Source organism: Penicillium chrysogenum (genome assembly GCF_028827035.1).
Source record: "Penicillium chrysogenum strain IBT 35668 chromosome Unknown utg000001l_segment0_segment0, whole genome shotgun sequence".
In the NCBI taxonomy this organism is placed as follows: domain Eukaryota; kingdom Fungi; phylum Ascomycota; class Eurotiomycetes; order Eurotiales; family Aspergillaceae; genus Penicillium; species Penicillium chrysogenum.
In genome coordinates, this window is record NW_026622749.1 from 3,447,234 (window position 1) to 3,471,901 (window position 24,668).

The 24,668-nt window shown below is 50.1% G+C and overlaps 12 protein-coding genes across 12 annotated transcripts; 6 read left to right on the forward strand and 6 right to left on the reverse strand.

Moving 5' to 3' along the window:
* Nucleotides 1-298: 298 nt before the first annotated feature.
* Nucleotides 299-2,573, reverse strand: N7489_001372 (uncharacterized protein; the record flags this gene model as incomplete). The annotated part of the gene is made up of 6 exons (XM_056707127.1): nt 299-1,590; nt 1,731-1,875; nt 1,934-2,038; nt 2,092-2,193; nt 2,244-2,436; nt 2,488-2,573. The coding sequence occupies 6 exons, from the start codon at nt 2,571-2,573 to the stop codon at nt 299-301; spliced, it is 1,923 nt and encodes a 640-aa protein (XP_056571429.1).
* Nucleotides 2,574-3,356: 783 nt separating this feature from the next.
* N7489_001373 (uncharacterized protein) lies at nt 3,357-3,603 on the forward strand (the record flags this gene model as incomplete). The annotated part of the gene is made up of 2 exons (XM_056707128.1): nt 3,357-3,407; nt 3,436-3,603. The coding sequence occupies 2 exons, from the start codon at nt 3,357-3,359 to the stop codon at nt 3,601-3,603; spliced, it is 219 nt and encodes a 72-aa protein (XP_056571430.1).
* A 434-nt stretch (nt 3,604-4,037) lies between these two features.
* On the reverse strand, nt 4,038-4,428 carry N7489_001374 (DNA-directed RNA polymerase core subunit RPB10; the record flags this gene model as incomplete). Its single annotated transcript, XM_056707129.1, has 4 exons — nt 4,038-4,080; nt 4,133-4,219; nt 4,275-4,333; nt 4,393-4,428. 4 exons carry the CDS (start codon nt 4,426-4,428, stop codon nt 4,038-4,040), a joined length of 225 nt encoding a protein of 74 aa, XP_056571431.1.
* Nucleotides 4,429-4,770: 342 nt separating this feature from the next.
* N7489_001375 (WD repeat protein) lies at nt 4,771-7,581 on the forward strand (the record flags this gene model as incomplete). The annotated part of the gene is made up of 3 exons (XM_056707130.1): nt 4,771-5,066; nt 5,125-5,846; nt 5,903-7,581. The coding sequence occupies 3 exons, from the start codon at nt 4,771-4,773 to the stop codon at nt 7,579-7,581; spliced, it is 2,697 nt and encodes an 898-aa protein (XP_056571432.1).
* A 361-nt stretch (nt 7,582-7,942) lies between these two features.
* On the reverse strand, nt 7,943-9,793 carry N7489_001376 (Clr5 domain-containing protein; the record flags this gene model as incomplete). Its single annotated transcript, XM_056707131.1, has 2 exons — nt 7,943-9,617; nt 9,678-9,793. The coding sequence occupies 2 exons, from the start codon at nt 9,791-9,793 to the stop codon at nt 7,943-7,945; spliced, it is 1,791 nt and encodes a 596-aa protein (XP_056571433.1).
* Nucleotides 9,794-10,423: 630 nt separating this feature from the next.
* On the reverse strand, nt 10,424-11,731 carry N7489_001377 (uncharacterized protein; the record flags this gene model as incomplete). Its single annotated transcript, XM_056707132.1, has 1 exon — nt 10,424-11,731. The coding sequence occupies one exon, from the start codon at nt 11,729-11,731 to the stop codon at nt 10,424-10,426; it is 1,308 nt and encodes a 435-aa protein (XP_056571434.1).
* A 1,015-nt stretch (nt 11,732-12,746) lies between these two features.
* On the forward strand, nt 12,747-15,595 carry N7489_001378 (Het-C domain-containing protein; the record flags this gene model as incomplete). The annotated part of the gene is made up of 4 exons (XM_056707133.1): nt 12,747-13,100; nt 13,159-13,331; nt 13,388-15,266; nt 15,325-15,595. Exons 1-4 carry the CDS (start codon nt 12,769-12,771, stop codon nt 15,593-15,595), a joined length of 2,655 nt encoding a protein of 884 aa, XP_056571435.1. The 5' UTR covers nt 12,747-12,768.
* A 67-nt stretch (nt 15,596-15,662) lies between these two features.
* On the reverse strand, nt 15,663-17,677 carry N7489_001379 (FAD-binding oxidoreductase; the record flags this gene model as incomplete). The annotated part of the gene is made up of 4 exons (XM_056707134.1): nt 15,663-15,755; nt 15,858-16,033; nt 16,098-17,369; nt 17,446-17,677. 4 exons carry the CDS (start codon nt 17,675-17,677, stop codon nt 15,663-15,665), a joined length of 1,773 nt encoding a protein of 590 aa, XP_056571436.1.
* Nucleotides 17,678-18,450: 773 nt separating this feature from the next.
* N7489_001380 (NAD(P)-dependent alcohol dehydrogenase) lies at nt 18,451-19,626 on the forward strand (the record flags this gene model as incomplete). Its single annotated transcript, XM_056707135.1, has 3 exons — nt 18,451-18,465; nt 18,519-18,641; nt 18,700-19,626. The coding sequence occupies 3 exons, from the start codon at nt 18,451-18,453 to the stop codon at nt 19,624-19,626; spliced, it is 1,065 nt and encodes a 354-aa protein (XP_056571437.1).
* A 253-nt stretch (nt 19,627-19,879) lies between these two features.
* Nucleotides 19,880-21,082, reverse strand: N7489_001381 (putative Ras family GTPase (Rab4b); the record flags this gene model as incomplete). Its single annotated transcript, XM_056707136.1, has 4 exons — nt 19,880-20,724; nt 20,793-20,827; nt 20,913-20,977; nt 21,026-21,082. 4 exons carry the CDS (start codon nt 21,080-21,082, stop codon nt 19,880-19,882), a joined length of 1,002 nt encoding a protein of 333 aa, XP_056571438.1.
* A 983-nt stretch (nt 21,083-22,065) lies between these two features.
* Nucleotides 22,066-22,959, forward strand: N7489_001382 (uncharacterized protein; the record flags this gene model as incomplete). Its single annotated transcript, XM_056707137.1, has 1 exon — nt 22,066-22,959. One exon carries the CDS (start codon nt 22,066-22,068, stop codon nt 22,957-22,959), a length of 894 nt encoding a protein of 297 aa, XP_056571439.1.
* An 897-nt stretch (nt 22,960-23,856) lies between these two features.
* N7489_001383 (uncharacterized protein) lies at nt 23,857-24,261 on the forward strand (the record flags this gene model as incomplete). Its single annotated transcript, XM_056707138.1, has 1 exon — nt 23,857-24,261. One exon carries the CDS (start codon nt 23,857-23,859, stop codon nt 24,259-24,261), a length of 405 nt encoding a protein of 134 aa, XP_056571440.1.
* Nucleotides 24,262-24,668: the final 407 nt, after the last annotated feature.

Below are 24,668 nucleotides of genomic sequence, written 5' to 3' on the forward strand. Positions count from 1 at the left end.
TAGATAACAGCATTACGGCCACCATCCCATGTTCCTTTTATGGGTAAAAGAGGCTGAAAAAGAGATTGAGATTCCACCCAGAGCTATGGACAGTAACACAAGAACTCCAAACTCCCTAGGGGAGAATATCCCGAAATAATCCATGCATATAAGATCACCAGGTCTGTACACAATAAGAGTTGACGAGATACCTTGCCCCCACTCCCCACTTCAAATGTCGACGTTGAATTTGCCAATTTTCAACGGGGAGGACTTTCCATAGGAAACAGTAGGAGACGACTCGTGGTGGGCCTAGACGTTATGTTTGAATAATGACGCCTTTGCGGCCCATCGCTTCTTCAATATGGAACCCAAAGACGAGCCGGTAGAGGTCACGGAGCCAGGAGTACTGGCCGCTTTGCAGCATTGCCTGGCATGCATGCGCGACATCAATGGCACCTACCCGGGCTTGTAGACCAACGCTTCTGAACGTTGGGTCAAACGCCACGACCTTTCTATAATTCTTCAATAACGACGTCTGCCACGCCGCAGAGCCAAATGCGTCTGAGGGAAGTGATTTCACAAAGGATGAGAGATTCTGCTTGCCTCCCCGTTGATAGCCGCTAATGATGGCAGCTTTGGTGATCAGGATCTTTAGTCGTGTGAGGTTCGGGTCTTCCGAGATAGTGGTCACGGTGTTGGCCGAGGATGCTGTGTGACCGGATGATCGGGACTGCTCTGAAATACTGGATGCATTGGATGACCACTTAGTATGAGGGTTATTATGCCCGTTCCCATAGCCCAACACAAGTATATTGGGAATCGGAGCGTCGTCGGGTGATGCTGTTGCCGTATCCTCGAATATAGTGGTCGGAGTCTCGGGGTTGCCGAGTTGGCTCATTGGGTCGTCACCGAAACCCAGCTCTGACTGTTGCGATGTTTGATGGAATGCCTGCGAGAATGTGGTTTGGCTCGGCCGAGGTGTTCCCCGATCCGAGTTGCGCAAATTATGGAGGGTCCAGCCCTCGCGGAAAAGATCGCAAAGCTCCCAGCAGGCTTGAACCGCAGACCCTAACAACTCTTCATCCAGCGGTTTCTCCTCCCTCTTGCTCTGGCGAATGCTGAACAGCATCTCGGCTAATGTCCAACATGCACTCAGCAAAGAGTCTGTCTCCGTGATACGGGTGCGCTGCTTCATAAGACGGTGGCACAAGGTAATATAAAAATCCAAGGTTCTTTCCCGGAAGGCATCGGGAAGGTTCCGATCGTGAGTGTTGTAAAGGTGATTATTCAATTCAAAACTCACTCGTAAGACTGAGTCGGATAGGTCAGTGTCGCGAATACGGGCCTCAAATAGCGCCTGGCAGAAATCTCGACAGAGATCAAGGGTCGGATGGATCTGCGATGCGTAATCGTCGTCGCGTGTGTCATAAAGCTTCTGGCAGAGTCTCCAACATGACCGCCATGCATCCTCTTGCATATCATCATTGTGGGATTTGAGGAGACGTTCTCGATGGATATAACTAAGATTGGCCAGCGTATTGCATAGTGTCCAGCATTCGTCGAGAGCAGCTCTTAGGGCATTGATCTCAGCCTCCTTACTGGTTAGTCCTGGATTAAATTAGTCTCGTATGCTAGAGCTTGAATGTATCTTCGTTCATGGTTATACCTTCCGGGATATCTTGAAGAAGGGTCAGCAAGGGCTATCGTGAATCAGAGCACGGCCTGAAAAGAGGAATCGGGTATAGTACCTTGTAGGCTACTCGAACGAGTGCGTCTCTCGAATTCTTCAAACTCATGCCTTGTTTGTGCACGTGGCGTCGCTCGCTCGGTACAGTCGTTGTCGAGACTGAGGGATGTTGTCAACGGAGGCGGCGATATTGGACTATTGCCAAACTGGACGAATAGAATTCATCAGCACATTTGTAAATGGGCGAGGGCTATCATGAGATACCTTTCTCGGCCTTGTAGGTACGCTTATTATATCAGCTTGCTCATCTGAACTGACTGATGGCGACTGTGACTCCTCTGTGCCCTTGAAAGTGGATTGCATTGGCGCCTAGGTATATTCACCATTAGCCAACGTGGCAAAGGTCCTAATGGGATTCATACAAAATCACCAAATCCGGGCGGAGCATGTATCACCGACTGCGGAGCTTCGTCGTCGTCCGATCTTGCGCTGTTCCCCACATGATTTGGGTACTCGGTTTGAATCTATATAGTGTGAGCCCCGCTGAAATGTATATCCTGCAGATCATATATACTGTAAGCTCCGGCTGAGAAGGAACCCCAGCTCCTCGTATAGGTCTGGGAGAGCTATCGTCTCCATTTGATTCGTCGCAATGGTCAGAGTCATCGCAATCCTCCTCATTGACCGAGGCCCCTGATAAGCTGTTTATCGGCTGGGTAGCGGAGAAGTGGGAACTCTCATTCCCATCGAGGGCGCCATCAAGAGACCTTGTTTCTGCATCAGCGATATTCTTTAAGAGAGTCCAGTAACTGTCTTACATTGAAACCGATCGTGGAGAATAGTAAGCCGGACTTGCGGAGTTGACGCGGTAAGGTAGGACAGATAGCGGCGACTTGACGGCCATGGCCGAATGGTATACGGGATATAAGAAGACAAAGCCCAAGTGAAAGGGAAAAAAAAAGTAAAATATTGGATGGGGGCTAGCAACACCTGAGGGAGCTGAGCCCGGTCCCTTATCGCTTACCTAGCGCATACTACACGTGATATTTCTTCAATACATCTTCATACTGGGTGGTTAGGATGAGAGGAGGCTGCATTGGATATGGCGTTGAATGTGGAGTGCCAATTTTACATTGGCAATGTCCCAATATACAAATTGAGGGTCAATTGCATAAAGAAAGGTCTTGAGAAAACCATACAGTTGTGTACAGTGAAGCAATTGTATAGCTATTGTTGTAATAGATCTTCGCTCTCTGATTGGCTGAAATCGATGGAAGCGCTTTTGTCCTGGATTCGGTATAGTCCGATGCAGCCGCCCCTCGATATGAGTGGCCGATGGAGTTCGAGATGCATGCTCATCACGGCGCCTATTTGACTCGGGTTACGAATTCAGTAATTTGGGAAGGAAAGTTAGAATCTGGAAACTTGGAAGGTTTCCATTCTTTTGTTCAGATAGTAGAACCCAACAGCGAATTGTGAAGCTGGCGATAAATTCAATAGGTATACTAGATCCGTAGGTCCACCAGGGGTCTTGAGTTGTTGGGATCGTCGGAGGCGTTCAAGCGGGGAAATTCGCCCGTTTATATCGGACTATACTGTCGAGAACAAGTCATACTCTGCGGAGTATTTGTACATATGTTGTACATACATTGTTTTCTAAAAGCAAATCAAGCTTATTGCCAGCAACATGGCAATGCCCCTAATGTCTGAGTATGCCAGAGAACCAATTCGTCACCCTGTAAGTCTGATAGCAACTATACTCCTAGCCAACAGATGGCCAGGACGCATGGGAGAAGTCGGCCATAACAGCCCGAGGTTTCTCGAAGAGGAACAAAGAACTAAGCAGTGGCGTTTGGGTAAAAACAGGTAGTGCTGGGCTACAAATGGGGCTTTCCCAATGTTGGTGGGTCAGACAGGAAGCCGCTGAGCTGTAAAGATTCATTGAAGATAATAATAACCAAAACGCAAATCCTCCCTTGACGCCATATGTGTAGAGTGCAACGCCGCCCTAAATGCAAAATACCGGAAGAAACACCTGTGCGGAACTTCGTCCCATCTCCGGTCGAACCTGGGTCACCCGTCGCATCTCAAACCACTTCACTGCCCCCAGAGAAACCCAAAACTGGCAGCATTTGAATGTGGATACCACGCAAGACCAATGACCACGTCATTAAGCTTGAGATGCTGGCATTTCTTCTTTTGCGAACTTCAATATGCTGCCAATACCTTCTGGCCGCCAGAAGACAGTCGGCCTAGTATGACCCGGTAGTAGGGGAGAACGGGGTATTTGTGTGATGTTTTCTCTTTTGGACAGGAAAGCTCCGGCTTGAGTCGATGACAGGTTGACCCGCGTGAGGAATTGGTTGGCTTATACTTGAGCCTTGGAGCGATCTTTCTCGGCGGAATTGTAACTGTAACAAATGAGCAACAATCAATTAAATCCTAATATGACAAGAGACATACCGGAGAAGTTTCTCGATCAGATCAACGTGAGTCATGATCATTCGCCGGCAGCAGTACCGTCTGCAGCCAAGCTGGTCCATAGCGTCACTTCAAAAGAGTTTATTAGCCAGAGACAGATGTGATAGATTGGAGGCTGCCATACCCATCTGGAACACCATCGTCCAAAAGTTGAAGGTAGCGTTCCCAAAGGTCACCGACAACCTACAATCGGCAGTTTAGTAAAGGATCATACATATCACGGACAAAAAACAGCTGCTTACCTTGCCACAGGAGAAGCAACGAACGGGGATGATCATCTCAGCGGTTCAATTTAGGAAACGATTCGGAAATAAGATATGAATAAACCAAGGTCGATTGGAGGTGAATGATGTCGTTTTGAGCCAGACTTTTTTTTTTCCCGCGAAGGTCGAAGGTCGGAGGTCGATCTAACCCAATCAGGTGAACTGCGATTTTCTGCCAAAGAACCCCGCCTTATTTTTCCTGGGAAAAAAAGTAGATGCATCTGCCGTGAATATCCCCAGACTCTCAAGTCTTTACACCTGTGGCTCAATTCATAAAAGCTATGATTGTCTGAGTCGCACCAACTTAAATTTGAACAGTTCCCCCCTTTCTTTCTCGATCCTGCTTCACCCTCAAAAATGGCGGCCAATCAGTCAGCACGACAGCAAAAACGATCCCGGCTCAGCGACGCGGCCTCCGAAAAACCTGCCCGGTCAAATGAAGAGCGATCTAAAAGGCGCAGGGTTTCTGGAGCGAACGAAAACCAAACCTTGCACACAGTCAAACCAACCGACCTTGTGAAGGAGGATTCCAATGGCGATGTCCAGACACAAGATGCTGAGACCAAGCAAAAAAACCCCGCGCCGTGGTCTTTCTCACGCCCCATCGGCGGTCGTTACAACAATCTAGATCCAATTCTGACTGACGACGAAGCGTGAGGACTCTTTCTGTTGCCAGAAAACGGAATGCATTCTGACCTTTTACTATCACAGATATCTCCTTGTCGGACTCGATGCGGCCGTTCAAGTGTTTGCAACCTCAACCTCTCGCCTGTCACGTACATTGCAAATGGAGGCTGGCCAACAGATCATTGGGTTTGGCCTCTGCCCCGAGAACCAGGAATACCTTTATATCTTCACGTCTTCGGGCTCTATCAGCAAATGGAATTGGAGTTCTGGAAAGCGCATTGCACGCTGGGAGACCACCTGCACAACCATTTCAATGAGCCTAGCCTTGGTGGTAGACGAGGGAAGCGCAGCTGCTATTTCCTTCTCTATCGTCTCGCAAAAGGACGGAAAAAGACAAATTTCGATCAACGCACTGGGGGACAAGAAGATCCAAGGCACCACCGCCCTCGAGACCAGCCAGAAGATCAATAGCATCAAGGTCACACATGACGGCCGAGTTATCATCGCTAGTGATGGTAAGCATCTCTTTATGGGTACTACAACCGGCGCAGAGCTTGAAAACCTTGAGACTGTCCAGTACGTCTGGCGCGAGGCCACGCTTCCTGTCAATGCTACTTGCTTTGACATCCAGACCCAAGGCTCGGAATCTATCGATCTGGCGGTAGGAGCGAGCGTCGGCTCAATCCTGATTTACCAGAATGTCCTGAATACCCTCTTCGGCAAGGACCTCAGTGATAAGAAGTCTTCGCCTAGGAAGTTGCATTGGCACCGCGGCTCTGTAAACACCGTTCGTTGGTCTAAAGACGGTATGTCCACTTGTATACACATGTTTCCGAGAGAGAGGTTGCTCACATTTCATCAGGAAACTACATTATCTCGGGTGGCCAGGAGTCCGTCATGGTCCTCTGGCAATTGGACACGGGCCGGAAGCAATTCCTTCCCCATCTTTCATCCCCTATCTGCAACATCGTCGTCTCCGCCAGTGGCAGCTCATATGTGGTTAAATTGGCCGACAACTCAGTCATGGTCTTGTCAACGAGAGAATTGCAACCTCTCACCACCATCACGGGATTGCAACTGTGCCCAGACATGTCAGGCTCCGTGGAATCATCAAAGGGATCTGTTGTAGCGAAATTGCACCCGCAGCAACCAGAGCGATTGATTGTGGCGGTCCCAGCTTCCCACCAGCTTACTCAAAACCAACATGGCTCTCAGCCTGTAAATGCGGCTATGCTTCAAACATATGATATCCGTGCCAATTCCAATATCTCTCGCCAAGCTCTTGCGCGAACCAATGCAACCACTTTGAGCGTCAGCCCTGAAGGGTCTCAAATTGTTGCACCCGATGTCAAGCACTTGGATATAGTGCATGATGCGAAGTGGTTGGCTACGGTTGATACCTGGGCCCCTCATGCTCAGGACGTGGAAGCCCTAGATCGCTCTTCTAATGCTAAATCTATCGCCACCCTCCGCCCGGAGGTCTTTTTGAAGTTCTGGAAATGGGACGCTTCCTCTGATACATGGGAACTGGTCACACGTATTGACGGTCCTCATTTCTCCAAAAACCACCACTCAGCTGTACTTGGTCTGGTATCTCGGCCCGGTGCCCACGAGTTTGCAACCCTAGGGGCCGACTCCGTTCTCCGCTTCTGGTGTCCAACTGCGAAATACCGAAGCGGGCTGAAGGCCAAAGATCAACCAGAGCAGCCTTTGAACACGTGGAAGTGTCGCGGTACTGTTGACCTGGGGGGATGTCTCAATTCCACGGACGAGTCTCCTCTGGATGCGGCTTGCATGAGTTTCTCCGAGGATGGCTCAGTACTGGCTGTCTGCTTGCCGTCGACATCGGCTGCAAATGACGGACTTGTTCTCCTTATCGATGCACGAAGCTGCTCTGTGCACTACCGACGCACCGGTGTTTTCCTCGGAGACCCCTGCTCAACGAGTTTCCTGGGAAGCCATTTGATTGTTGCTTCTACTCACTCAGTGGCTGTCTGGGACACAGTCGATGATGTCGTCAAAACTATCCAGTCGTCAGAGTCGGTGGATTCACCTGCCGGGAACTCACAGCTCATTGCCGTGAATGCCAGAACGAAGTCATTGGCAATTGTTACGAGTTCGTCCCACAAGAAACGACGCAAGGTTCGATTCCAAATCAAGATCTACGACGTCCCATCCTTCGATGTGATCTTCCAGGAAACGTTGCAGACCTCCCCAGTTGCACTTCTCTCGGATGCTTATTCCGGTGATTACATCGTCGTTGATTCCGCGGCAACTGTGCAGCGACTTGGCTGTCTGGACAAGGCTTCCCAGAAGAGCCAGAACAACCAGTCCCGTGATTTGACCGGTCAAATCGACAATGGATTGGCAACTCTCTTCAACCGGGGACCAGAGAAGTTCCTCGCTCAATCCGACGACGTGGAGGACTTTTCTGCTCAAACCAAGGGCCTGGCTAGTGTCTTCGGTGAGACTCCCTCATTCTCGTTGCCTGCTATTGGGGTCCTTTTCAGGAACGTGGTCCAAACACTCGGCGCCAACTAAGCTGATGGCTTGGTCCACGGCGGTTTCTTATTCGGTGCACGGGTGTAGCGGTTGACAGGGATTTTCTGTTTTTGAACATTGGAATTGTGAACAGCGAACAATGTATATGTATATGGTCACTTTAGGTACCTCCCCAAAACTTCACGATTTATCTTTACTACACAAGTCCTGGTGCAATCCACCATCTCGTAATGTGTCCTTGAGTCGAAGGATCCAGAGATCGATTTATTCCTCCTAGCTATTCGTGAAAGAATCTGTAAAATTCCATTTGTTATCCTGACATTTGGGGGGTAATAACGCTGTGTACATAAACCGAATCTACGACTCGCCACCAGGGCAGACAGTCAAGGGCAGACAGTCTTCATATCTGTCCCAAGGTAAAACCAAGCAACGCCTTCCTTCCATGGACGTGTGTCAAGTATGCATCCAAGTCGTGATCATCGTCGATTGAGAATGGAATTTCATTCCCTTCCTCATCCCTGTCAATGCCCTCGATTCGGGTGATGATTGAATAGGGATATCTAGCGCCGATCAATTGCCGGAGCTCTTCCACTGTTCGTGTGGCTAGCTTTTCGAGCCAGGGTTTTTGAGTTGTTTCTTGTGACTGGTCCTTGGAACCAATTTGGAACCAGACGGGGGTATGTAGCAGTGCGGAACTGAGCATAGGATCCACGTACTCAAAGCCATTGCCTGCGTCGTGGTGTGGGTTGGCTGAGAAGGATGGGTCGTTCGCAGCCTGGAGTAATGAAGGGTCAATTTGCATATCGCCAATCTCAGTAGCCGTGATGGGTGCACTGGCCAGTGCCTGAGAGGCCAAAGTACTAATCCCATTGCTGATCTCATTGCCTAGCATGCTGCCCATAGAGGTTGTCGGGGTTGGGTTTCGAGACTCGGCACGTGCCGATGATCTCTTACGTGCCGGATCTCGCTTTGTCTGATCATCTCGAAGTCTCTTCATAACATCGCGACAGAGTACTTCTAGAGCCTTTAGTTTGTTGCTGTGATCTGGGTCAGGTGGCCCAGGCGCGAGGATTTGCTGAAGCAGCTCGGAGTTTGCAATCCATTGCTCTTTAAGTTCTCTCCAGTGTTCATCGCCGGCCTCTAACTTGCTTGTGAAATGATCCGCCTTCAAAGTGTCATAGAACGCATTTCGAATCTGTCGACTTTCCTCCGGGTTGATACCTAGGGCATTCTTCGCCTCCGCTATTGTCATGCGTCTCTCTAGAGTCCGCATTCGTTTGGTGACATCGGTACAGACAACGTCCAGGGCAAGGGCTTTTGCATCGCGTTGAGTGGGATCTGTATTAAACACCTGTTGGAGGTGTGGGGATTCTTGGATCAATTTCTCTTTCGCAGCTTGCCATCTCTCAGGACCAGCTGCGGTTTTCTTGATGAAACCCGCTTCTTCGCAGATCCGTTGGAAATGGTCTCTGGTCTGGCGGTACATGGCGTTGTCGAGGTTGAGGTACTGCTTGCTCTCATCGATGGTTGTCTCTGACGGAAAGCGTGGAGGACCCGGAGGGTCAGCCGGTAGCCCAGCCCATCCTCGAGTTCGACGACGACGTTTCCGCGACGCCCAACGCTCTGCACTTTCAGTCTTTAGGCGGTCTAGTCGCTCTTGGCGTTTTGCGATGACCTCTGGTGAGAGAGCGGGTGAGTCGGTGTTTGGGCGTTCAGCATCTGGTTGTGCAGGGAGAGAATGTGGATCATCAAGTGCACTTTCGACCTTGTATACCTCCTGCTGCAAGGCGAGTAGGCCCTCATCCTCCGGCGGGACAGCTTGTTCCTCGACATTTGACTGTGACTTCATTCCGTTGGGAACTCGTAGCAGCCAGCGGTTCTTTGCGCGCACCCGCATTAATTCCCTCTCTTTAATCTCGAAGCCTTCATCATTCAAGATGCGAAGCATATCCCGCTGGCTTGTGTTTCGTTCCCAAAGCTGTTTGACTCGGGCGACCAGCTCGATATTCTTGTGCGCCGGATTTTGTTTCGACGGGAAGCCCCATCGCTTGAACTGAGTCTGAAAGGCACGTTTGCTACAGAAGTGACGAAAATCAATAAGTATCCAACAGACAAAAGGAAGGATGTACACTTACCTTGGCGCAAACTGACAGGCAGTTCGCATGTAGTCCATGATCTCCTCCAACGCCTTCTTTTCCTGAATGTACATCTGGAAGCAGATTTCCCGCTTGCCAGACCAATCGTACACCATGATGAGGGAGACGCTCCCCTCCGTGGAGGCGCGTCTGTTGGAAGAAATAGATAGAGCTGGAAGATGTGGAGCTTATCAGGCGGTTGTTGTCGCTACTGTGCACCGTAGTCTCTGGGGAATTTAGGGAAGACGCGGAGACAAGCGCAGTTTGGTCACGTGACTACAGTTGTATCCCTTGACAACACTTCACATTTACATTTACCGAGCATAATTGAATAATAGTATGAATTTCATTTCATAACTTGGTCTGGTACCATTTGGGGGATCGTATCCCACATTTCTCGTTTCCCATGCATAACAAAATGCCCTCGGAAATGCCATGTCCCTATCTCTAGCACACTCGACCTGCGATTGCCTAGAGATGGCAAACGCACACGTTGCAAAGACAGCAATCCAGACGCCGTGTATCCCACTCATATTGAGCGATATCCCATAAAGGTGCAAAAAAAAAAGCCTAGATCAAACGCTAGGGGAACAATCAAATCGCTCGCTCATTGCAAGTATGAACTCGGGTCAAAAAGAAAACAGGGTGAAACAAAGGGAAAAAAAACAAGGGAAAAAAAACAAGGGAAAAAAAAAAAAAACAGGGAAAAAAAACAAAGGAAAAAAAAGGGACGAAAGATACCAGAATCAGTGAAGTTTCTTGATCTTTCGTCGCAGTTTGAACACTCGAGTTCGAAGCCAGGTCATAAAGAGAACCCATGTGCTTTTGGATTGGGATTTCCATGAGACCGGCGGTTTCTCGCTGCCATGCACGGTGGATCTTTGGGGTTTCTCAGAGAGCTCCTCTCTAGACTGTACAGGAGAAGCGTGATCTTCTGACATGTGCCGCTTCAGGCGACGCCGGGAGCCCCTCTCTTCGGCTTTGATCTGTTGCTTTTCAAGCCGACGGTTTTTAGCGGCCTCTTTTTCCTCAAATGCCTGGCGGGCAGCCTGAACTGTGGCTGCGCGGGAAATAGGATCGGTGCTAGTTCGGGTCCGTGATCGGAAAACAAAATCGAGAGATGTTCTGGACATCGGAGATGCAGTACCATCAGTCTCCCGTGAGTACCCAAAGGACGGTCGACTGGTCACATTGGTTTGTGAAACCCCGGGGAGACGGGTAAAAGAATCATCTTGGATCTGCAATGACAGCCGGGGCAGGGCCGGGCCTGAAGACGTACGGGTCTCTTGGATAGACACAGGTTCAGACTCCGGGCTCTCATTCAGCTCTTCGCTATCATGGCTCGACTCCTCGTAGGACTGGCCCAATGGTGGAGTGTACGCTCGGGGCGTCTGTCGCATGGGATGCACGTACTGTGATCCGGGTTTGCTCGCAGTCGAGCCTGATCCATTTGAGAACTGAGAGGTTCCACTGGTAGATCGATTATGAAGACCGGAAGGTGTTCTCTTGAAAGCCACACCTGCGAGAGATTCGCTGCGTGGTCGCTCCCGCTCGAAGTTCATGTAAATCCCCAACCCCTCTTGGTCAGTGGATGATCGGGAGAGATCGATTGAGGTTGATGGCGCATCATCCCGGGAGAGTTTCCGTAAAATGGGCTTGATGTGGACCTTGGGTTTCATTGATTTACTTTTGTGAGGGCGAGAGTCGAGAGCTTCGGATGATATATTGTGTTCAGAAGCATTCATCAACTGTTGTTCCGAGTTCCACGGCTGTTCGCCCGTGGGATCATGCATGGCCATGCTTGAAGCCATAGAGCTGCGCTTTTTGAGGTGGACAGGAGAGTGCGAGTTGTCGGCAACACCGGAAAAGGAGAATTGATCTTGGGAGTTGTTGAAATCTCGAGACGGAAAGATATGATAGGACGCAGCCCGTCCAGTTTCAAGGCCCGGTCTCGGCTTTGTAGGACGCTGGAGCGATCCGGACTCCCCCACCAGTCGGTTTTTCATGACGGGGAAGGCCGACTCACGGGAGTATGAATCGTCAACGCGCGCCATGGTCGGAACCTCTTAAGTCCCTTCTTTTTTAGTAATGAACTGTGTGATGCATGATTGTCAACACCAGCTGAATGAGAACCGGAGAGTATGAGACTTCAGAATTCGATATGATGAGTGGGGAGGAGAAGACTGAGGAAAGAGGAGACCGTAAGAGATCCCAAGGTAATAGTAATCAAGAGGGGCGCATCAGCGCATCAGCTCAGCGGGGAAACCTTGCAAGGTTGAAAGTGAAGAGTTGAGATAAGCGCTTATAGCGGGAGAGATAAAGGATCTGACATTTGTTTCAGATTAGAAGAGAAAGCGAAAGCGAAATAGAAGTAAGCAAGTGGAAAGTAGGAAGTAGGAAGTCGAGTAGATTATATTCCAAAGGTCCAAAGGAAAAGGAGACGGCGGTGAAGCCGGAGACAGACGGGATCGAGACCGCATGCGGCCTTGACTTTCTCCTATTTCTCCTGATCCCCTTATATCTACTCCATACTATCCCCTATATGATTCCTATTATCTCATACTATGCCCCCCTTTCTCCTATTATTGGATGTAATATTCTTCGATCGTTCTATTTGTTCTATTTATTCTACTTCGTAATCTACCTAGGTAGACTAGTTTAATTAGTAGTTCGTCTTTGCTCCGTATTTTCATCTTATTTTAATCTATTCTATTCCTTCTATTCCCCTTATACTCTGTACACCCATCTACACGATATACATATTCTATAAAATAATATTCCATACTTCATAAGGTACCTAGGTACCTTACAGAGTATTATGTACCTACATATATGTATATGTACCTGGTACCTAGGCACCTCTGTAATCTATGTACAACACTAATGCCAAGAGCTGCAAAGCATCTTCCCCCCACCAAAGGTGTTTGATCATTTCTGTGTACGGAGTACATTTGGTGGGGTGGCCTACTTTTGGTCTTTTCTCTTTTGTTTTTCTTTTGTTTTCCCTTTCACTTTGTTTCCTTCTTTTTCCTTTTCTTCTGCTTCTTTCGATAAAACATATCCCCGGGACCACATTGTATCATTCTCAACCATGGGTCTGTCTCTACAGAACCTGGGGTTGTCCCTATTGATTCTGGTCGCTTTCTCCGGTCAGGCATATGCATTTGGCGCTGGTAACATCGCCTCTCTTTCCCGCCTCGAGGGTCAAAACTGGCGTCATGGAGATATCGAGGATGCCCTTCTGACTCTCTATATGGCGAGAGTTGCCGGTGGCAAGAAATTCGGCAAGCTGGATGTGAAGCGCGTCTACTTCGGTAACTGGTTGCGTGATTACAGCCAAGCAGTCGATGTGGGAACCGTCAAATATGTTAGCGCCGAAGCCATCCGTATTCTACTCTGGGTGCTTGGCTTTATGAGCTTTGGGTGAGTCGTGAAAAACGAATATCGAGACTGTTGACATTCCGCTGAGACCTACGAATAGATACGGAACCGGAGAGTTTGAGGTTACGACGGAACGCCTGGGATGTTATCAACCAACGGAGCATATCGATAACCCCCTGGGATACGCCACGGGCGAGGATGCGCGTGACTATGACCGTCGGCTGCGTGGCCCCGTCGACGAAGAGCGAGAGCTTGCAGTGGACCCCCGCACCGGTATGAACTCTGATGATGCGGTGGTCGGTATTGGACTAACCAAACCATACCCACAGGCTTGAAACACTATATCGCAACTGAGGATGTGGGTATCGACACCTCGGCTACATTGATTCGCCGTGTGCTCGGCCGCTCAATCCAGCTGGGTCGTCGTTATGGGCGATCCGGAAACAAGGACGACCTATATGAAGCTCTACGACTGTTGGGCACTGGATTGCACTGCCTGGAAGACTACGCTGCTCACTCTAACTACACTGAGCTCAGTCTGATTGAAATGGGAGAGACAGAGGTCTTCCCTCACGTCGGACGCGACACCAAACTGCAGGTTGACGGTGTTGATGAAGAAGTCTATCCAGTCGTGACTGGTACCTTTGGCGGAGTTGATTTCTTCCATTCCGTACTGGGAGAACTGTCCGATAAGACGATGCAGTCGGAACTTGAGACCTTGGAGAATGTTGTCGCCGAATCGGAAAACCCGGATTCCTCGGAGAGTTTCCTGCAGACTCTGCTGAGCAAGATCCCCGAGGGTCTGCTTGGTGACAGCAACGACCAGACTGGCCAGATGGATGACTTCAAGTCAAAGGCAGATGATGCCAAACATGACAGCGAGAACATCAGTCCCCGTGAACCTGAAGAGTGGGCCCTCTATCTGGATAATGTCCAGAAGCAGGTCTACCCAGTCCTCGAGTGGCACGACAACCTGTTGAAGCGAATCAATGAGGCCATCGAGAAGATCCCCGTCTTGCCCGAACTGATCGAGCAAATCCAGGATCAAATCACCATTTTCGTGTTCTCTGTTTTGGCTCCTTATGTTCTTCCCATTATCAGGCAGGTCAAGTCCGAGCTCGAAACCGGTTCGTCCGAAGTGATCCAGAGCAGCCGGGAGCAGCAGCACATTGTGTTCAACGATGATGATTGCTCCAACCCGACTCACTCAATGCTCTCAAAAGACCACTTCTCCAACATTCTGAATGAGCCTGCCGGTCGTATTGCATCAGCTGTTGTCAAATGGTCGGTTCCTCAGCTCATGTCATGCTGGGACGATGAGGATGTCGATATCGACCGCACTCTTGACAGAATAATTTCTGGTGTTTTCCACCACCCCGCTCGCCGTGAGTATGGACGCGATGGAGCTTCCGATATGCATCAGATCATGTTCTCCACGGTCGAGAAGTGGTGGAACGAAAAGGATGATGAAGAGCGTGACATCCTCCGCGAGCAGCTGAGCCGCGATGGTGTCCTTGAAGGCAGGAACCATAAAGATGGTGTGCAAGACTGCGGACACGGATGTGGCAAGCCGATCGCTCTTCCCAAGCCTCACGGCGGCAGCTCTGGTGAAGGCCAAGGGTCCGGTAGCTCTGGTATTGAGAACCTCGCCTCCGAAGCTGCGGGTGGAGGTGCATTTGGCGGTATAATCGGTGGCCTTGTGGGAGGCATGGGCTCTATGCTTCTCAACAACGGCGGCTCGAAGCCTGATCGGGAGAGACCAGAGCCTCAGAACTACGACAGTGGTAATTCTTACCAGAGTCGACCCCAATATGAGAGCCACCAGCAATATGGCGGGGACTCGTTCAGTCAAATGCAGCCCCCTCGCCAGAGTGGATATGGACAGCCAAGCGAACCAGGCCACGGAGGCTACGGTGGCTACGGTCAGCCCCCGGTTCATCACGAAGAATACCGTCCACGCCCCGACGGATACGAATATCAAAGTGAAACCGTCTATCAACAGCCACCCCCGCGCCGCGATGAGTACTCTGGCTACGCACCTCCAGCGGAGAGCTTCCGCCGCGAGGAGCACCACCAATATCAGTCGGAAAGCCAGGGTTACTATCAGGAGCAGACACGGGAGACCTACCAAAGTGGCCAATCTGAATATCAGCGTACAGAGACACACTATGGATACGGAGGTCCCGCTCCTCGTGGGGAATACGGACAGTAAGTGGACTTGATTATTTGTTATTTACTAGTTTCTTATATTGACCGCGATATACAGGGAGTCCTCTGGATATGGTAGACCGCAGCCTGGCTATAACGAATTTGAGAATTCCGGCTATAGGTCCCAGGAAGGATATGGCCAGCGAGAGGGCGGTGATGGATACCGCGCCGAACGACGATATGGATATGAGGATGAGGAGCGCCCCAGGTACGATTCGGGCTCCCGCAGTGGAGGCAGCGATGATGAGGAACATTCTCACCGGCACCACCGACACCACCGCCACCACCGCCATCATCACCATGGATCGGCTGGTTCGGATTCGGATTAGGGCAGTGCCCCGGATACAGTGTCGGGCTCGTTATAGATCCTGTCACAATGAATGACGGCGCAGATATCTACCATTCCTTAACCTCTCCAGGAGCTGGTTGTTCGGTGCGTACCACCTTGTCGCAGTTGAGCAGGCGGAGTGGATCAAGAGCCAATTTCAGCTAGGAATGCAGATAGGAGTATTAGTGGTGTGTTCTATGGGCGTAGATGAAGGGTGTATATTTGGATTTGGAGGTCGAATGAGAACGTATGTCAGGACTTACCCGGCGCATTGTATCAACTGTAGTTTCACCCAACTCGTGCTCGAGGTAGTCTCGCTTGACGAGACCAACACCGTGCTCTCCGGTGACAGTGCCCTCCATCTCCACAGCGCGTTTCACCATGCGGTGCACGACGCCCTCGGCTATACTCCTCTCACGGTCGCTGAAGAGGATGATCGCTGTCGGATGTTAATACGTGTCGAATGACTTTTGGGGTATGTCGAAACTAAGGCAATAGCTTACCGTGGAAGTTGCCATCTCCGACATGGCCACAGATTCCGGCCAACAAGCCATTCTTGGTCATATCTTCTTTGGTTGCCTCCATGATATCGGGCAACTTGCTCATCGGAACCGCGACATCGGTCGTCCAGACATGGTCATCCGGGCTTTTCTTCATCGCCATGACACTCCACAGCGCCTGTTTGCGAGCACTCCAGAGTTCTGCCATTTCAGCCTTGCCACGAGCAAACTCGAAGGTATTGCCCGTTCTAGACACAATCTTCTGCACCATACCAATCTGCTCCTTAACCGCACTTGGGTTGCCAGTGAACTTAAAGAACAGGGTAGGTGACTCCTTCCACTGACGGCTGGTGGTCTTGCTGGCATTGATGCACTTCATCTGGATGTCATCGAGAATCTCAACACCAGCGACCGGGATACCAGCCTCCACCACATGAGTCACACACTCGGCAGCACTCTGGATACTGCTAAAGCTTGCGACAGCAACATTCTCGCTTTGAGGCTTGACCGTCAGCTTCAAGGTCGCCTCCGTTACCAGACCAAGGGTGCCTTCGCTGCCAATAAAGAGCTTGGTTAAGTCGTAACCAGCGCTGGACTTCCTCGGTCGCTGCCGGGTCTTGATAACGGTACCATCGGCCAGGACAACAGTGAGCGATATCACCCACTCACGCATTGTCCCGTACCGGTAGGCATTAGTCCCCGAACATCCTGTTCCGACCATACCACCAATCATCGCACCGGGACCAGGATCCGGCGGGAAGAAAAGTCCATCCTTGGCGATCTCCTCGTTCAACTCCTCCCATCCAACAGCGGGCTGGACAACAACATCCAAGTCATGCTTGTGGAGCTCTAAGATGCGATCCATACGACGGAAATCCACGCACACACCACCCCTCGTAGGCGCAAAATGTCCCTCTAAGCTCGTGCCGCCCGAGTACGGGGTGACGGGGATAACGCGTTGGTGGCAGACCTTCATGATGCGCGAGACCTCCTCGGTACTTGACGGGTAGAGGATCAAGAAGGGCTTCTCGCCCTCTTTCTGCGAGTAGGAGGACCAATCGGATCCGGCATGTGATTCCAAGTCGCCACTTGCGGTCGAAACATTTTCCTTGCCTAAAATTTCGACGAAATCGGCCCATGCGGCCTGGAGATTAGAAGGAGAGACGTTGTGCTTTGGGGCCTGGATCTCAGAGAGGGGAGTCGTAGATGAGGAGGGCAGAGCTGCGGGCTTGAGGGATCCGAGGTAATAAGCACCGGTTGAGAAGAAAACCAAAGCTACAGCGCGATTGCAGATTTAGTTAGCCAATGACCTATCCAGAGGAAAATGCAAGGTTATCTCGGTATCGCATACCGAAGACCAGGGCGGCAGAGCGACCCGCGGGGGATTGGGTCTGATATTGGGCAAATTTCTCCTGTTCCGCACGCTCACGCTTCAGACGCTGTTGGGTGCTTTCGTATAGTTGACTCTTGAATGATTGGTTTTCCTTGGCTTGGTTGGCCGAAGCTGCGAAATGGCGCACGAGGCGGGGGTATGGTCGAGTCCGGAGACTACGCGCCCCTAAGGCGAGAGCATTGAAGACCATTGTGAAGAAGTGAAGCTCTTAAAGCTGTCGGAGCTGTCAGAGCTATCAGAGCTACCAGAGAGAGAGAGTAGAGGTGAGAGGTGGAGGACGGACCGAGTTCCGGGGTCTTGGCGTCCCGATACCTTTTTCTTACGGCAACGGGGATTGGATAGGGATATAGCCCGTACTTAATGTATTACTGTAGTACCTACACATGAATTGGTATGGAGAATATGTTTAGCGTATATAAGTACAGATATATATAGTGTCGGATAGCGTTTTATACTTGAAATGGGTTTATTTCTAGATACTATTCTATTTCTTATATACAACCTTGGAAGTATACAAATGTATGATATATAAGAGTTACCGATGTACTCCGTATAATATCCTATATATCCAGGGCTACATATCCTATATAGGAAATAGTCAGTATACGTCACTTGACAAGTGGCGGGTCACATGGCCATATGATTTTATTGCCCCTTGTGACTTCACAGAGGAAAGAGAATCCCGCCAGAACTCCCGGTTAATATCCATCGCGGCTAAAAAAGAAAATCCACAGTTGGACCTGCGGGGGAGCTCTTCGGTTCAATTCGAATCTGGATTCTCCCGGTTGCTTTTGCTTTTTCTCTTTTTCAGAATCCTTATATATATATATATATAATTCTTTTCCCCCGTTGATTCTACGTGTGGAATCTCTATTTCTCTCATACTCTCTCCTCTTCATCACCCCACATTGTTGTCGATTGCCCCGGAATTCCCTCCATTGCCCCTCTAAACCCACATACACAATGGCCACAGCTCAGGTAGAACTCAACTCACCCGAAAATGACACAGAACAAGTCTGACAGTCATGCAGAACCTTTCATTCGTCCTTGAGGGAATTCACAAGGTCAAGTTTGAAGACCGCCCAGTTCCCGAGCTGAAGAACCCCCACGATGTGATCATCAATGTCAAGTACACCGGTATCTGCGGCAGTGATGTATGTACCATGCTCGAAAACAAGTATGAGCCACTAGAGACCGACTAATCCCCAACAGGTGCACTACTGGGAACATGGCTCAATCGGTTCATTCGTTGTGAAAGACCCCATGGTCCTCGGACACGAGTCAGCAGGCATCATCAGCCAAGTCGGATCAGCCGTCAAGACTCTAAAGGTGGGCGACCGGGTCGCCATGGAGCCCGGCATCTCATGCCGCCGATGCGACCCCTGCAAGGCCGGAAAGTACAACCTGTGCGAGGACATGCGCTTCGCCGCGACCCCACCCTACGATGGCACCCTCGCCAAATACTATGCCCTTCCCGAGGACTTCTGCTACAAGCTCCCCGAACACATCTCCCTGCAGGAGGGAGCGCTCATGGAACCCCTCAGTGTTGCAGTGCACATCGTGCGCCAAGCCGGTGTCAGCCCCGGCCAGACGGTGGTTGTATTCGGGGCCGGCCCCGTGGGCTTGCTGTGCTGCGCCGTGGCGACTGCATTTGGCGCCTCCAAGGTCATCGCCGTGGATATCCAGCAGCAGCGTCTTGACTTTGCCAAGAGCTACGCCACAACATCGACGTTCATGCCCAGCAATGTTGCGGCCGTTGAGAATGCTGAGCGCATGAAGGAAGAGAATGGCCTCGGCGCTGGTGCTGATGTGGCGATTGACGCTTCGGGCGCGGAGCCTTCCGTGCACACAGGTATCCATGTCCTACGCAACGGAGGCACATACGTCCAGGGTGGCATGGGCCGCAGCGAGATCCTGTTCCCCATCATGGCGGCTTGTTCCAAGGAGCTGACCATCAAGGGTAGCTTCCGGTATGGTAGCGGAGACTACAAGCTTGCTGTTGGCCTGGTTTCATCCGGCAAGGTCGATGTTAAGAGGTTGATTACCGGCACAGTGAAGTTCGAACAAGCTGAGCAGGCCTTTATCGAGGTGAAGGCTGGCAAGGGCATTAAGACCTTGATTGGTGGTATTGATGTGTAAATTTCCCGTTATAGAAAACAAAACATTGGGGGCGGGGCGTTTCTTTTTAGGAGACTTTTTTTTAAAGAGATGAGAGATGAATCAAAAGTTGATATGCAATGACTCCTCTTCCTGGAGGTCTGAACTGTTGGGTAAATAAAGTAACAGAAATGATCAAAGGTCAACGAGAGGGGGGTATCGTGCAGTGTAGTAAACGAAAGACCAAATCAAACCAGAAAAACAAAGATGTACCCAAGGATGAATACAAATAATACTAACAGCACCCTTGATTTGGGTGACTTCCAGAGCCCAAGCGGAAAACATCCTCCCATTCCCTCATTCCGCTTTTCCAAGATGTGCCATGAGCTTTGCCTTTTCGACGAGGATTCCTGCGTTGAAGGGGCATTGAATTATCGTCCAAGGTCGCCCGACTTCTGATACTCGAAGCGTCGCTACCACCATATAGACCTCCATCCCCGTACTGGATCCCACTCTGCGGGTCATCGGGGTCGATCTCCCCGAGCTCGATCTTGGTCAAGATAATACGCGCCAGGCGATTAAAGACTTCTTCCACGCCATCCCCCGTCAGAGCCGAGATCTCCACAGCGACGGGTATATTCGACTTAGCAGCCCAGTGGGATGTCTCCTCGGAGCTAACCTCTCTGCCTTCCGAGGCACGCGTAGCAGTCAACCTAGTCCCCGTCCCCATCAGGCTGGTCGAGCGAATCGACCCATTCACATCCCAAGGGATAGACGACTGTTTGCTGGAAGTACTGGACGGGGTCGGAGGTGGGCGGGAGTCTTCGAAATCCGACTGGGCCTCGGAGGTCAAGTCGGCTTTATTCCCGGCTAGGATGACAGATAAGTTCGGGGAAGCGAGGGCGCGGGCGTCCATGAGGAAGGTCGGTAGGGAGGCGAAGGAAGCATAGGAAGCCACATCGTAGATAAGGATTGCGCCTGCTGCGCCACGATAGTATGATCTTGAAACGGATCGGAAGCGCTCTGTGCCTGCTGTGTCCCAGAGTTGGAGTTTGATGCGTCTCCGGCGCGAGCCCGTGCCGAGTTTCACGATGCGTGAGGCGAATTCCACGCCGATGGTCTGGGAGGAAAGTACTCGCCCTGGAGAGAGAAGATATATTAGTGAGCGGGAGAGAGAGAGAGCTAGCTAGAGGATTGGGTGGTTGTACATTCATCTTTCACGAAGCGGTGTAGTACACAAGACCTGTTCAAGGATCCGATGTCAGCAGATGATCTAAGCTTGTATGTATGATAATGTATCGATATGTATGGATATAATTGGTACTCACTTTCCAGCACCACTTGGTCCCAGGAGGATGACTTTGGCGAGGTAATCATACATGCTCCCCAGCTCCTATGATTGCATTAGCGGTCGCCGGTTAGGGATGGGAGATTCATGTACCTGGTCGGGGAGCGAGGAAGTGGAAGAGGCATTTGAAAGACCTCTTTGACGTGCCATGAGAAATGTGTTGGGGGAAATCAAAAGGTAGCTTTAGGGGGAAAGCTGTTGGGTGCCCGACCGGTGATCTCCAGGGCTCCCACTACTACTATTAGTGTTAACTATTAACTACAATAACTTAACTGGTTTATGGAATTATTCAATTAATTTCAAAGGTTTAAAGAATCATCTTTTCATAGAATAAGAAATAGCCTCACAGCCACTTAAGTGCCCAATTCTTTGAGGCTGATAGATATTGGGAACAAGGCGTATTTGCCTTTGATAGGACCAGACAGTCTCTCTATAAAGGGGCTTGGAACGAGGCTCATTTCTACTCCGGGGCGTAGCACGTAAGAAAGGGGCAGGAGCGCCGTTGGTGTTTAGAACTGCAGTATAATAGAGTAATATAATACTGGAATACTGAAAAACTAAATAGTATAGGCTAAGTAGAATTATGAAAACGGAGATCCTATCAGGTCATAGATCATACCCATGTGGGAGAGATCTACGTAGACTTGAATATGTAGGTAGGTATGTACGGAGTATGCATAATTATATCATACCTTACTTCTTCGGCAGTACATATGTAGGAGTATACCAGTATATACATATGTAGTCATACCTAGGTAGTTATATAGTCACAGAGTAAAGCCAACACAGCCAACACAAGCCAACACTTCGTATTCGCTGTTAGGCCGCTAAAGGGGGCGTCTATGAGGTGGCTTTGATGATTTTGTATTTTTATTGCAATTGCTTATACTCTGCGTATTAAAGAAAAGATAAAAAAAGGCTCTTAAGTCTCTCAAAAACTTTTCAGATTTAAAAGACCCCCGAAATCTCTTGAGGACTCGGACTTGCATTTTATCAGAATTTCGTCATACCGTTACTTCCCTTCTTCACTACTTCCGCTACTTTACTACCTAGTTCACCTTGCATTCTCACCTTTGAGACCTTCTTATTCTTTCTTCTATTCTCCTACTCAATACCCAGCGCTCAGATACATCATGAAGTTCACTTGGACGACAACGCTCCTTCTACTCGCCACCAGGGTCGCATCCCTGACTATCCCTCAAACCGAGTCTACCGATCTCATTGAACGAGACCTGGACTCTCTGGACTCCCTGGACTCCCTGGACTCTATCCAGGACCCTATCCAGGACCCTTCAGATATTACAACCCTCGAGAAGCGGCGTGGCGGTGGAGGCCGAGGCGGCGGCGGCGGCAGCAGCAGCGGAGGAAGCAGCGGAGGCCGCACCGGTTCTTCCAGTTCAGGCTCAAGTGGAGGCCGCACCGGTTCTTCTGGCTCTTCTGGCTCTTCTGGCTCAAGTGGCAGTCGCGGTGGTTCAACAAGCAATGTTGGTGGTACAACCCGTGGCGGCTCTGGCACTCGACCAAGCTACGGCGGAGGCAGCTACTATGCGGGTGGTGCACGCACTCCCTACAGAGCTGGCTCCCGGTCCGCTGGAGGAATCGCCCCCTACCTGATCGGTGGAGCTGCACTGGGCTTCTTCCCGGGTCTTTGGCTGTACGGCGCCTACGCCTACCCCTATAGTCACCACTACAACTACTACAATGACGATGCTCAGAAGAACGAGTCGCTCCCCATTGTCTGTGTGTGCCAGGAGTACTCGCCGTGCGGCTGCGATAACAACGATAACCGCACCTACTACGAGTCCCTCTTCAACGGCACCGTGCCCAAAAACTCCAGTCTTGTGCGTGTGGTCGATGTGAACGGCACTCAGACCATCTACATCAATGGCACCTTGGCTAATGGTACCACTGCCCCTGACGAAAGCACTAGTACTTCCTCGGCATCTGGTCCTGTCGCGATGGTCTTGCATGCCAGCGGATACTGGGTGACTGTTGCTGTGGTAGTGGCTGCCGTCTGGGGATTCTAAATGCTGACAACGGTGTTTTTTTGCTTTCTAATTCTTTTGCTTTCTGAATGGTGGGCTATCAATATAGCTCCACCTGGCTGTTGATTATGAGCGTCGATGCTATGATATAAAGGATGACTGGGATGGATGTTTGCTTGTGACTTTTGATACCCCGGTTTGGGAACTTGCCCTTGGCCTGTACAACGTGTTGATTATACCCATAAGCGCTTGCTTCTGATAATGTGAGGACGCTATTGGACTGACCTGAAACCGTAAACCGTAATTGTAAGAGTGAAGTTAAAGAACAAGGTAGAGTAGAAAATGTACTCCGTAGTCTCCGGTCGATTATATTATCTCCATTATTCGTGTTTATCTTGGTCCTTAGGGCCTTGTCTATCCAATAGTGGTATCAATGTATCTGCTTCTTCGTCATCGAAAAGGTCATAGACGATCTGAAGAAAGGGAAGACTTTGGAAGTATAGAAATGACGCAAATTGGACTAGTTGTACTGTCAGAAACCAGTGCTATTTTTGTTTAAGTAACTATGAGGAAGTCTGGGAATAAAAAGAAATCAACTGATGATAGGGAAAGATCGCAAAGGTCGTCTCCGGTCTATAACTAGCGATGAATTATAAGAATGACATTCCAATTGAAAGAGCCTTGCAGCCTTGCAGCGTTAGTGCCTTGATGCCTTGGTACCTGTCTCATCCCGGGTCCTTGGAACTCCCTTTTCCCTCATCTCCTGTCTCTCTAGCAAACTTCTCCTGTTAGAAACAGTGTCACTCTTTTGTTCTCATTACATTCTTTTATCAGCATTCACTCTTTTGACTCGAGTCACTCTTTCGTCGCAATTCGCACTTCGAAATTCGCAATTACCAATTGTCAATATCATAACAACTTTGAACCAAAACATCAACAATGCAATTCACCAAGGTTCTCCTCTTCCTCTCGGCCCTCGCGCCCGTCGCGTTCGCCGCTGAAGCTGCCACAGCCGACTGTGTCACCAAGACTCTCACTCTGGTGCCCTCCGGCTACACTCCTCCCCCGTCGTCCACCCCAACTCCCGCCCCGACTTCAACCTCAACTGAAACCACCTCGTCGACCTGGACGCCTATCATCACTAGCACTCCCTCCTCCAGTGCTACCCCTTCCATGAGCCACGTTGCCAGCTCCTCCACCCCTCTGATCAAAGCTAGCAGTGTCCCTGCCGGTGAGGTCTCGGCTACTCCTTCCGCCCCTGCCACTGCCGGTGCTGCCTCAATTCACTTCCCTGGTGCCATGGCTGCTGGTGCAGCCGCAATTGCTGGTCTTCTCATGATCTAAGCTCCATTTCCTGACTCATTGAACGAGTAAATGTTTGAGTTACCTCGATCTTGGTGTCGACTCTGTCGCATTGCATCCAGTGTCAGCCTTGGTACTGAACTGCTTCGGTCATCTAGAATGGCCCGCACTTGGTCCTTCCCATATTTTCCGCTTTGGGATTATCTTCTTCTCTACATATTCTTTTCTTCTTGACATACCCTTTTTTTAACCTCATCACTTTCTGGTTATGGTGGTTTTGACATGTGTTTTCCGATCTTCCGATGTTTATACCCTTTTCTTCTACCTTCGATACTCCCATTTTGATCTCAACCAAGCATTTTTGATCTTAATGCTACTACCTTTCTGTCTTGGTTGACTTAGGATTTTTTTCTCTGCATTGATGCTTGCGTCTTTGCTCTTGGATGTCA